The sequence below is a fragment of the Aethalodelphis obliquidens genome, unplaced genomic scaffold (assembly GCF_003676395.1).
Source record: "Aethalodelphis obliquidens isolate GAN/ISIS:26980383/991018 unplaced genomic scaffold, ASM367639v1 scaffold7, whole genome shotgun sequence".
NCBI classification, from domain to species: Eukaryota; Metazoa; Chordata; class Mammalia; order Artiodactyla; family Delphinidae; genus Aethalodelphis; species Aethalodelphis obliquidens.
In genome coordinates, this window is record NW_020837951.1 from 43168546 (window position 1) to 43181010 (window position 12465).

The 12465-nt window shown below is 41.4% G+C and overlaps 2 protein-coding genes across 7 annotated transcripts in view; one reads left to right on the plus strand and one right to left on the minus strand.

Annotated features, from left to right (window-relative positions):
- PRUNE2 (prune homolog 2 with BCH domain) overlaps positions 1–12465 on the plus strand; it is a 272472-nt gene that overhangs the window by 231714 nt on the left and 28293 nt on the right. For 3 of the 5 annotated variants that reach the window (XM_027105655.1, XM_027105657.1, XM_027105658.1), the window contains exons 12-13: positions 2534–2707; positions 5483–5491. In XM_027105655.1, coding sequence (XP_026961456.1) covers positions 2534–2707; positions 5483–5491 — 183 coding nt within the window. The remainder of the gene's footprint in view (positions 1–2533; positions 2708–5482; positions 5492–12465) is intronic. The other 2 variants (XM_027105656.1, XM_027105659.1) reach the window with 1 other exon arrangement.
- The window catches only part of GCNT1 (glucosaminyl (N-acetyl) transferase 1), a 199892-nt gene continuing 188504 nt past the window's right edge, over positions 1078–12465 (minus strand). The window contains exons 4-6 of one of the 2 annotated variants that reach the window (XR_003432632.1): positions 4801–5035; positions 4254–4323; positions 1078–2726 (exon numbers count right to left, since the gene is read on the minus strand). The gene's annotated coding sequence lies outside the window, so the exon portion shown is untranslated. The remainder of the gene's footprint in view (positions 2727–4253; positions 4324–4800; positions 5036–12465) is intronic. The other variant, XR_003432633.1, reaches the window with a different exon arrangement.

Consider the following 12465-nt stretch of genomic DNA (forward strand, 5'->3'; position numbering starts at 1 on the left):
AGATTCTTAACCACTGTACAACCAGGGAAGTCCCGCCAGTGGTTTTAATAGTGTGAGGAAATAGGTACTCTCAGATATTTTGGTGTGATATATTCAAGGCCAGAAATGGTCATAAAGCCTTTCAGTGCTTAGACCCTCTGACCCAGCATTCCATTGCTAGAAAGGTAACCTATAGCAATATGTGCACAAAAGAGGTAAGACACCTTTACAGAGATACTTATTGCAGCAAATTCTTTATAAGGAACAACAACCCATAAAATAGAGTAAAACTAAATTTCCATTGCTATGGGACTGATAAACTAAAAGACATCAGTAAAACCGAATACTCTAGGGCTATTTTTAAAAATGAGCAGGGTTTATATTCACTGAGATGAAAAGAAGCCCATGCTGTGTTATTAGGTGGAAGCACATTGTAGAACAGTACGTACAGAACATGCAGAAGATAGAGATTAATCATACTTTCTGGGGAAAAAAAAGTATGTTTGTGCCCATGAGTATAGAAAGAAAACTACATATCAAACAAAAATGAGTGAGAGAGGCATTGGTGATTTTTGCTGTTTCCCTGAACAATTTCTGGCATCTTCTGATCCGTAGTCAGATGTGCTATCCATCGCACCGCTAGCCCCCACCCAACAATTTCTGTATTGCTTGTACTTTTATTAACGTGTTTTATTTTTATAACAAAGAGAACAGAGTATACAAAAAAAAATTTTTTTTAACAAAGTAGCCTCAATTAAAGCATGCAGAAAACAAAACAACCCCACACAGATCACCAGGGTCAACGTAGAGCAGGCCAGAAAGTCCCAGACAGGGTGAAGAGGGGTTGGTGGATGGTGAGTACATTGCAGAGAAGAGCAGGTGTGTACAAGAACCTCAGAAGACAAACCCGCATCAGAGCCCAGTGGGAAAACAGGGTCCTGGTAAGGGAGCGGAGAGGAGCATCTGAGTGTCCTACCCTACGTGGGAAGGGAGAAGCAGGAAGGGATCCCAGAAAGGGAGTCCAGGGCAGATGGATGGATTTGCACAAGTGACACAGCGCTTGATCTGAAACCAAGGTTGCTGCTTTCCCGTCCTGAGTAAGCTGCAAGCGCTGGTGGGAATGCAGAGAAAGCCAGAGTGATTGCAAGGCTCTGCAGGTGGTAGTAGCTGTTGGTGTTGGCATAAAAGGCTAGGATTGCTTCCCAGCTGGACTCCATTTTGCTATTCTAAGTCACAGGTAATTACACACGTTTGAATTTGTCTTGCGGGATCTTCTGGAACATAATGGCTCTGTTGTGGCTCCCTTACAGATTACCTATACTTCCAGGAACTTGTCCAAGCTTTATTTATCCACTCACCCTCCCAAGTTTCACTGAGGGCCCTGTGCAGGGTTTCAAGCTAAGTGTTGAGTGGGTTGGTGGAGGCAGATATTAAAGATGATTCTGGCACAATTTCTTAGCCCAAGGAACTCACTGCCTTATAGTAAAATAAACGGGAATGAGACCAGTTACACATTCAAGGTACAATGTGATAGCTTAGAAGAGTAGACAAGGTAAGGGTCTGATTGTATTTGCTTCCTAGCTCTGTGACCTGAGGTAGTTACTTCAGAGTTTTTGCATTGGTATTACAAGTGGAGTATAAATCAAAGGTAATTTCTCATGAAGTGGAAACTTAACGGTAACATCTGAAAGAATTACTGTGAAATCTGTAAACAATCCTTTTCTCCAAGTCACTTAAACATACATAGAATAACCACTGTTAAATTCTACTAGTACTTGAAGTAAACATGGAAACAATTGTTGCTTATTCTTTTAAGAAAACTGAATATGGTTGCTTTTTTCTTGATGCACAAGAATGGGTAGTAAATTTCTCCCCCAAGAATGCTCAGTGGGCTTTTTCATTGCCTTGGGCACCCGCAAGTAAGAGTCTTGTGAATTTGTGGCCTTGGAGCACTTCTGGTCTACGAGGTTGTTTCTCACTTACTCTAAAACCTTTGTGTAGCATAGTTTGAAAAATGTATAGGAAGTAATATCGAATTAATGTCCAGATGCACTCCCAGTAGAGAAGGGGATTCAACCCCACCATAAGAGTCTTCGAGTGGGGGTCTAGGCTGGCGGTATCGTCAAGATACTGAGCTGAGGGCCCCCAAAACTCTCTGAGCACTCAGGATACACCAAGAAATGTGGCGCAAGGAAGATAGGGCCTGATGACTAGCCTTTCACCCCATCAGAAAGACCTGCAGTCTACAACTTATATGATCAAGGATGAGTTAGCACCAGCCTATGCCCCCTTGGACCACTACAGACACAAGACAGCTCTAGCTCTTTTCCTATCCCCACCCTCCGCCTGGCCTTCACAATGGATTGGTTGTTCAGTCAGTCAATCAATAAGACTTCACTGAGTGTCCTTTATGTGATCAGGATGGTGTCAAGCTCTATCAGAGTTGTACAGAACAGGGAGCTCCGGTTGACTCTGCCAGGAGGTCGCTAGTTGCTGAACTGCCTCACCTGTGGAGGTCTTTCTTCTTTATCCCTGCTCTATGCTTCATTTCCAGAGGATCACACAGCCAACAAAGATTCTGGCCAAGAGTCAGAGTCTATTCCGGAATATACGGCAGAAGAGGAGCGAGAGGACAACCGGCTGTGGAGGACCGTGGTGATTGGAGAACAGGAGCAGCGGATTGACATGAAGGTCATCGAGCCCTACAGGAGAGTCATTTCTCATGGAGGTAGGTGAGCTCTGCAAACCTGGGAAGCAAGCAGCGGGGCGGCCATACAGTTTTTATAAGAAAACAAAACTAGGGTTCTCTGCAGCATGACGTCCCAAGACCCTATTAGGCAGTCAACGTTCAGGGCACTGTAGAGCTGAGCGTGTATTATTTCGTACTCAATTCAGTGAACACTGGAAAGCTTACTATGCAAAAGTAACTTTCCAATGTGAAAAATGCCTTTCGCACTGCATACCTGATAGCTATCATCTTCTGGGCAAATTTCTTGAAAGCCATAGTTGTCCAGTTTAATAGTGTGTTTGGAATTCATATGTTGTAGGGTTTAACTGAATTGTTTTCAAGTCTGTGTTCTACGTGGCCTGCAGTAAGAGGTGCTTTTAATTCCAGACCAATCTTTGGAATCCTCCTCAGAAGCTTTAGGAAATCTTTTTAGTCGTAGCCTGGTCCTTTTTTTCTCCCTAGTTGAAGTTTGCTTTTCTATAAACTCCATTACATCTATGCCTATGACATAGGCATCGATGTAATGGACACATCTATGACAACAGCCCACTCCAGCCAAGATCTGCACCTGTTTCATAAGGGACAAGGGAGAGAAAAGGCTCTTTTGTATTTTCACTGCTTTCTTGGAGCTCCAGGAGCCTTGATTACTTTGGGACTCACAAAAAAATCACATGAGCTCAAGCGACACATTGAACGTTGTCAACTTCAGAATCCATAAATGGCTTTTCGGCTTTTTCTCCTGCATGCACAACTTCCCTGCAGTCCTGACGCCCCACCCTAACCACTCAGCTCTTCCGGGAAAAGTGTAAGCTGACAAGGCAATTGCTCTGTCTTCCTTATCGAGGACAGGGAAATAAGTGCCTTGGCGCTGCATTAAACCCGGAGCTTTGGTTTTCTAACAAGCAGAAGGATGTTTTGCCTTTTCCCTCCAACTTCCCTTCACCACAGATTTTCCCCATGCATTGCTACCTCCATGGAAGTATCAGGACCCCCCAGGGCCCCCACCCATGGTAGTGAAGGAAAATGCCCATAGGTGTCCCCGGCCCTGACCTTCCTTTCTCACCACTTGCCCTGAAATGGTAATATGGCCCAGTGATAGCTCCTCTAAGGGAGACTTTTCCCACAGCCCTTTGGAATGAGAGCAGGCCTAATCTTGCTGAAAATGACAGACAGCTGGCCATAGAGTCAATCCTGTTGTTGTTCTAATGAAAACCACAATCTGAACATCATCCAGATCTCCCCAGGAGGTCACATCTCCTTTGCACCAGCCATCAGGTATTTTTGGTTTGTTTGCCTTTTAGAAAACAAAACAAAACAAAACAAAACACGACTGTAAAATAGCCTATGCTCATTCCAAAAAGTACAAGATATATAGAAAAGTCTGTCAAAGTCTGTCATGCAGTGACAGTCCCTGTACATCTTTACCATTCAGGTCATAAATTAGAAGTCCCTTTGTTGTGAAGCAGGCAGGCTCACGGCTTCACAAGAGATAACGTAGCCTGTTATTATAAGGCTAAGTTATCTCTTGTTACCCCAGCAGACTCACCTGCTTATGCTTTCATCCACAGTGAAGTTAGGCGGTTTGGATGGGTGGGTTGAGCCCATCGTTCTGTTGCCTGAATCAGGAGAGAGTGATTTTCATCAGCACACCCGGGTCAGAAAAAGCCACTGCTTCCGCTTGTCACGTTCTTTGTGAAAACACCCGATATCTCAGGGATAACCTGGTTTGCTGTGCCCTCCATCCCCACCACCTCCTCCCCTTGGCATCTGCTCCTCCCCTTTCTGTGTTGCGAGCTCCTTTTTTTGTCTGGGTAACTGTCTGGTTTGTTGGAGAGAGAAGGCCACCTCGCCTCTCCCTGGCTCCGCCTCGGCCTTCTCCAGGTGCTGGCTTGCATGAATGTGCTTCCGGCTGCACCCACCGGAATGTTAGGGAGATGCCACCTCTTCCTACGCCCTGACCAGCTTTTGTGCTCTGGAGGTAAAGACAGTTCACACGTTACTTCTGAATTTGCCAAAGCTTTGTCTGCTGTCTTAGAAGCTCATACCACTTTCTCAGACCTCAATGATCTGAGAAAGTCACGCTCCCTAGTTACCAGTCCATTGAGTTTGTCATCCTGGCTTCTGATGAGCATTTTAAAAAAGCAGCACTCCAGAGTGAACAGAGGTGTTGTTTTGGTGTCTTGCGTTTTGCTATGAGGAAGTTATCCCACTCAGGCCAGTAGGGAAGTACCAGCTGTTCGGTGCTCTGGGCAGCACGACTGCAAGATGGTGGTGATGAAAAGCACTGCTTAAGTTTGCTGCAAGAGTGTCCACACCAGCTGGGAACATCTGTGTGTGAGAGCAGGATTTGAACAAATATTTCAGCCTTCAGGTTTACTGACCTCCACATGAGCTATGGCCAGAGGCCCTGTACACAATGTGGAAGAATAGGGTTCAAGACCGGTCTTGTCCACTGATTAGTCTGTGATCTTGGTACATCACGTAACCCCCCTGGGCCTCAGTTACTTCATCAGTCAAGAAAGGATGATCTCAAAGCCATGTCACCTCCTGTGAGCCCATGAGTAATATCCCTGCCATCTGCTTAAGTAGAAAAGCAAAGAAAAAGAAGTCTGGGTGGTTTGGATTAGCCAACAGTGAGGGGTCACTTTGAGGCCAGAACTGGCATTTTTGAGCGTGAAGCAGAGAACACAATTAGATAACCGAGGGCAGTCACGCCAAAGCATTGTAATGAGGCGTTTCCTGTCTTGTGTTTTTACTTCTCTTATTTCATTATAGGAGACTCAGGTAACCTTCCCTGCAGTGTTGCTGGACAAATGATCCTGGAAAGGATGAGAAGAGTTGCAGGCTGGTGTGTGTGTGTGTGTGTCTCGGTTGCGACTGTGGTATCTTTCCTTCTCTCTCCATTCCATTTGCTGGCCAGCAAACTTGTGTTACGTCCCTTTCATGCCTCTCTGTTCTCCCTCAGGTAAGGTTTGCATCGTTGCTTCCGAGGGTCTCAGGCGACACCACGGTGGGATAGCTCATGCACCTCAGCACACACACCCTGAATTCACCTCACCGTTACTGAGAAGAGAGTCTGATAAAATATATGTGTTAAAAAGCGAAACTTCACGTGAATTCTGCGTTTGCCGACAGGCAACTTCACTTGAGTCAGCTGCATTTTTAGCGTAGAAATGGGGTTAGCTGACCCCCTTGGAGACACTGGCGAGGAACAAAATGCAAACGGTCCTGTTCATTCACGTTATTACACTTTGCCAGCAACTGCTATCTGGAATAGCTCCAAAGCCTGACAACAACGGTACCTGCTCTTGATTTAGAAGAAAACTTTCACGAGGAAATCTTTTTCTCGTTCCTTCCTTACACGCTACATCTCCTCCTCTCCTCCTCTTTCTTTTGCCTCTTCTTCCCTTCCTACAAATCCTCTGCCCCAAAATGCAAAATCCATCATCATTTGTCAATTTCAGTGATTTTTTATAGAAAGAGACAATCCCAGCTTAGTCATTGATCAGGAAGTGGTAAGTTGACCGTTGAGTATTCCTTTGGTTAAATAAACCCAAGCCAACGTGATACTACAACACGCCAAGGACAGACAGCAGTAACACAACTGCCATTGTGAATTGCCATTTAGGATGACTTCTGAAGTACTGTTTATAAACCTCAGTCTTTCCTTTAAAAAACGACAACAACATATTCTTAGAAATTCTCCAGAAATAGAAAAAGAAATCAAAGTAACTGAGCGTCATAATCTTGCAATTATCCTGACACCCTGGAGTCAGACAGCTACATTTAGAAAGATGCTTTTGAAAGGATGCTTTTATAAAATTTTTTATTTTTTTAATCTAATTTTTATTAGATATTAGTGTATCGCTGATTTGCAATGTTGTGTTAGCTTCAGGGGTGATGTGTTAGTTTCAGCATGATTCAATTGTACATATACATATATCCGTTCTTTTTCAGATTCTTTTCCCATATAGGTTATTACAGAATATTGAGTAGAGTTCCCTGTGCTATACAGTAGGTCCTTGTTGATGACCTATTTTATATATGGTGGTGTGTATGTGTTAACCCCAAACTCCTAATTTTATCGCCCCCCTCCCCATTTCCCCTCTGGAAACCATAAGTTTGTTTTCAAAGTTTGTGATTCTGTTTCTGTTATGTAAATAACTTCATTTGTATCATTTTTTTTATATTCCACATATAAGTGATATAATACTTGTCTTTCTCTGTCTCTTTCTCTTCACTTAGTATGATAATCTCTAGGGCTACCCATGTTGCTGCAAATGGCATTACTTCACTCCTTTTTATGGCTGAGTAACATTCCATTGTATATACGTACCACATCTTCTTTATCCGTTCCTCTGTCGATGGACATTTAGATTGTTTTCATGTCTTGGCTACTGTAAATACTGCTGCAATGAATATTGGGGTGAATGCATCTTTTCAAATTATGTTTTTCTCTGGATATATGCCCAGGAATGGGATTGCTGGGTCATATGGTAGTTCAATTTTTAGTTTTTTAAGGAACCTGCATACTGTTCTCCATAGTGGCTGTATCAAATTACATTTCCGCCAACAGTGTAGAAGGGCTCCCTTTTCTCTGCACGCTCTCCAGCATTTATTGTAGACTTTTTGATGATAGCCATTTTGACCAGTGTGAGGTGATACCTCATTGTAGTTTTGATTTGCATTTCTCTAATAATTAGCTTTGTTGAACATCTTTTCATGTGCTTTTTGGCCATCTGTATATCTTCTTTGGAGAAATGTCTATTTAGAGCTTCTGCCCATTTTTTGATTGGATTGTTTGTTTATTTGATAATGAGCTGCATGAGCTGTTTGTATATTTTGGGGATTAATCCCTTGTCAGTCACTTCATATGCAAATATATTCTCCCATTCTGTGGGTTGTGTTTTCATTTTGTTTATGGTTTCCTTTGCTGTGCAAAAGCTTGTTAAGTTTGAGTAGGTCCCATTTGATTTTTTTGTTTTTATTTTCATTACTCTAGGAGGTGGATCCAAAAAGATATTGCTACGGTTTATGTCAAAGAGTGTTCTGCCTATGTTTTCCTCTAAGAGTGTTATAGTATCTGGTCTTACATTTAGATCTTTAATCCATTTTGTGTATGGTGTTAGAGAATGTTCTAGTTTCATTCTTTCATATGTAGCTGTCTGGTTTTCCCAGCACCACTACTGAAAAGACTGTCTTTTCTCCATTGTATATTCTTGCCTCCTTTGTTGTAGATTAATTGATCATAGGTGTGTGGGTTTATTTCTGGGCTTTCTGTCCTGTTCCATTGATTTATATTTCTGTTTTCATGTCAGTACCATACTGTTTTGATTCTGTAGCTCTGTAGTATAGTCTGAAGCCAGGGAGACTGATTCCTCCAGCTTCATTTTTCTTTCTGAGGATTGCTTTAGCTATTTGAGATCTTTTGTGTTTCTATACAAATTAAAAAATTTTTTTCTCTACTTCTGTGAAAAATGCCCATGGTAATTTCATAGGGATAGCACTGAATCTGTAGATTGCCTTGGGTAGTATAGTCATTTTGACAATATTGATTCTTCCAATCCAAGAACATGGTATATCTTTCCACCTGTTTGTGTCATCTTCACTGTCTTTCATCAGCATCTTACAGTTTTCAGAGTACAGGTCTTTTGCCTCCTTAGGCAGGTTTATTCCTAGGTATTTTATTCTTTTTGATGCGATGGTAAGTGGAATTGTTTCTTGAATTTCTCTTTCTGATCTTTCATTGTTAGTGTATAGAAATGTAACAGATTTCTGTGTATTAATTTTGTATCCTGCAACCTTACCAGATTCATTGATGAGCTCTAGTAGTTTTCTGGCAGCATACTTAGGATTTCCTATGTATAGTATCATGTCATCTGCAAACAGTGACCATTTTACTTCTTCTTTTCCAATTTAGATTCCTCTTATTTCATTTTCTTCTCTGATTGCCATGGCTAGGACTTCCAAAACTATGTTGAGTGAGAGTGGCAAGAGTGGACATCCTTGTCTTGTTCCTGATCTTAGAGGAAATGCTTTCAGCTTTTCACCATTGAGTATGATGTTGACTGGGTTTTTCATATATGGCCTTTATTATGTTGAGGTGGGTTCCCTCTATGCTCACTATCTGGAGAGTTTTTATCATAAATTGGTGTTGAATTTTGTCAAAAGCTGTTTCTGCATCAATTGAGAGGATCATATGGTTTTTATTATTCAGTTTGTTAATGTGGTTTATCACACTGATTTACTTGTGTATATTGAAAACTCCTTGCATCCCTGGGATAAATCCCACTCAGTCATGGTGTATGATCCTTTTAATGTGCTGTTGGATTCTGTTTGCTAGTATTTTGTTGAGGATTTTTGCATCTATGTTCATCAGTGATATTGGCTGGTAATTTTCTTTTTTTCTGGTATCTTTGTCTGGTATGATGGTGGCCTCATAGAATGCGTTTGGGACTGTTCCTTCCTCTTTGACTTTTTTGGAAGAGTTTCAAAAGAATAGGTGTTAACTCTTCTGTAAATGTTTTATAGAATTCGCCTGTGAAGCCTTCTGGCCCTGCACATTTGTTTGTTGGGCATTTTTAAATCACATTTTCAATTTCAGTGCTTGTGACTGGTCTGTTCGTATTTTCTACTTCTTCCTGATTCAGTCTTGGGAGATAGTACCTTTCTAAGAATTTGTCCATTTTTTCCAGGTTGTCCAGTTTCTTGGCATACAGTTGCTTGTAGTAGTCTCTTATGTTCCTTTGTATTTCTGTGGTGTCAGTTGTAACTTCTTTTTCATTTCTAATTTTATTGATTTGAGTACTCCCTTTTTTTCTTCATGAGTCTGGCTAAAGGCTTATCAATTTTGTTTGTCTTCTCAAAGAACCAGCTTTTAGTTTCATTCATCTTTGCTATTGTTTTCTTCTTCTCTATTTCATTTATTTCTGCACTGATCTTTATGATTTCTTTCCTTCTGCTAACTTTGTGTTTTTTTTGGTTCTTCTTTCTCTAGTTGCTTTAGGTGTAAGGTTAGGTTGTTTGAGACTCTTCTTGTTTCCTGAGGTAAGACTATATTGCTATAAACTTCCCTCTTAGAACTGCTTTTGCTGCGTCCCATAGGTTTTGATCATTGTGTTTTCGTTTTCATTTGTCACTAGGTTTTTGATTTCCTCTGATTTCTTCAGTCGTCCATTGGTCATTTAATAACATATGTTTAGTCTCCACATGTTTGGTTTTTTTTTTTTTTACAGTTTTTTCCTTGTAGTTTATTTCTAATATCATAACATTGTGGTCAGAGAAGATGCTTGATATGATTTCCGTTCTCTCAAATTTACTGAGGCTTGTTTTGTGGCTCAGCATGTGATGTATCCTGGAAAATGTTCCATGTGCACATAAGAAGAATGTGTATCCTGCTGCTTTCGGATGGAATATTCTATAAATATCAATTAAGTCCATCTGATCTAATGTGTCATTTAAGGCCTGTGTTTCCTTATTGATTTTCTCTCTGGATGATCTGTCCATTGATGTAAGAGGGGTGTTAAAGTCCCCCATTATTATTATTAATTTTAACATCTTTATTGGAGTATAATTGCTTTACAATGGTGTGTTAGTTTCTGCTTTATAAAAAAGCGAATCAGCTATACATATATCCCCATATCTCTTCCCTCTTGCATCTCCCTCCCTCCCACCAAGTCTCCCATTATTATTGTGCTACAGTCAATTTCTTCTTTTAGGAGAAATGGCTGTTAGCATTTGCCTTATATATTGAGGCACTCCTACATTGGATTTGTACATGTATTTACAATTTTTATATCTTGGATTGATCCCTTGATCATTATGTAGTGTCCTTCTTTCTCTCTTGTAACAGTCTTTATTTTAAAGTCTATTTTGTCTGATACCAGTATTGCTGCTCCAGCTTTCTTTTGATTTCCATTTGCATGGAATACCTTTTCCCATCCCCTCACTTTCAGTCTGTATGTGTCCTTAGATCTGAAGTGGGTCTGTTGTAGACAGAATATATACGGGTCTTGTTTTTGTATCCATTCAGCCTTGTCTATGTCTTTTTTATTTATTTATTTATTTTTTGCGGTACACGGGCCTCTCACTGTTGTGGCCTCTCCCGTCGCAGAGCACAGGCTCCGGACGCGCAGGCCCAGAGGCCATGGCTCACGGGCCTAGCTGCTCTGTGGCATGTGGGCCCTTCCCGGACCGGGGCACGAACCCGTGTCCCCTGCATCAGCAGGAGGACTCTCAACCACTGCGCCACCAGGGAAGCCCCAGTCTATGTCTTTTGGTTGGGACATTTAATCCATTTACATTTAAGGTAATTATTGATATGTGAGTTCTTACTGCCATCTTGTTAAATTGTTTTGGATTTGCTTTTGTAGGTCTTTTTATTCCCTCCCTCTTTTGTCCTCTTGTGATTTGATGACTATCTTTAGAGTTGTGTTTGGATTGCTTTTTCTTTTTTGTGTGTTAACCTATTGTTGATTTTTGGTTTGCAGTTACCATAAGTTTCGATATAGCAGTCTATATATATACAAGATTGTTTAAAGTTGCTAGTCTCTTAATTTCAGATGCATTTCCAATATCCTGCATATGTACTCTCCTCTTCTCACGATTGCTGGTTTTTCATCTTGTGGGTGATTTCCTACCTTTACTGTATGTTTGCTTTTTACTGGTGAGCTTTCCCGTTCGTAGTTTTCTTCTTTCTAGTTGTGGCCTTTTCTTTTTTGCTGAGAGAAGTTCCTTTAGCATTTGTTGTAAAGCTGGTTTGGTGGTGCTGAATTCTCTTAGCTTTTGGTTGTCTGTAAAGCTTTTGATTTCTCTGTCAAATCTCAATGAGAGCCTTGCTGGGTAGAGTATTCTTGGTTGTAGGTTTTTCCCTTTCATCACTTTAAGTATATCGTGCCACTCCCTTCTAGACTGCAGAGTTTCTGCTGAAAGTTCAGCTGTTAACCTTATGGGGATTCCCTTGTATGTTATTTGTTGCTTTTCCCTTGTTTTTTTTATTTTTATTTTTTTTTGTGGTAGCGGGCCTCTCACTGTTGTGGCCTCTCCCGTTGCGGAGCACAGGCTCCGGACGCGCAGGCTCAGCGGCCATGGCTCACGGGCCCAGCCGCTCTGCGGCATGTGGGATCTTCCCAGACCGGGGCACGAACCCGCGTCCCCTGCATCGGCAGGCGGACTCTCAACCACTGCGCCACCAGGGAAGCCCCCCTTGTTGCTTTTAATATTTTTTCTTTGTCTTTAATTTTTGTCAATTTGATTATTATGTGTCTTGGTGTGTTCCTTCTTAGATTTATCCTGTATGGGGCTCTGCACTTCCTGGACTTGAGTGTTTCCTTTTTCATGTTAGGGAAGTTTTTGGCTATTATCTCTTCAGATAGTTTCTCAGGCCCTTTCTCTCGCTATTCTCCTTCTGGGATCCCTATAATGCGAATGTTGGTGCATTTAATGTTGTCGCAGAGGTCTCTTAGACTGTCCTCATTTCCATGGCAGTGATTTTCCACCATTCTGTCTTCCAGCTCACTTATTTGTTCTTCTGCCTCATTTATTCTGCTACTGATTCCTTCTGGCACATTTTTCACTTCACTTGTACTGTCCATCTCTGTTTGTTCTTTAAAGCTTCTAGCTCTTTATTAAACATTTCTTGTATCCTCTCAGTCTGTGCCTCCATTCTTTTTCTGAGATCTTGGATCATCTTTACTATCACTACTCAATTCTTTTTTGGGTAGATTGCCTATTTCCACTTCACTTAGTTGTTCTTCTGG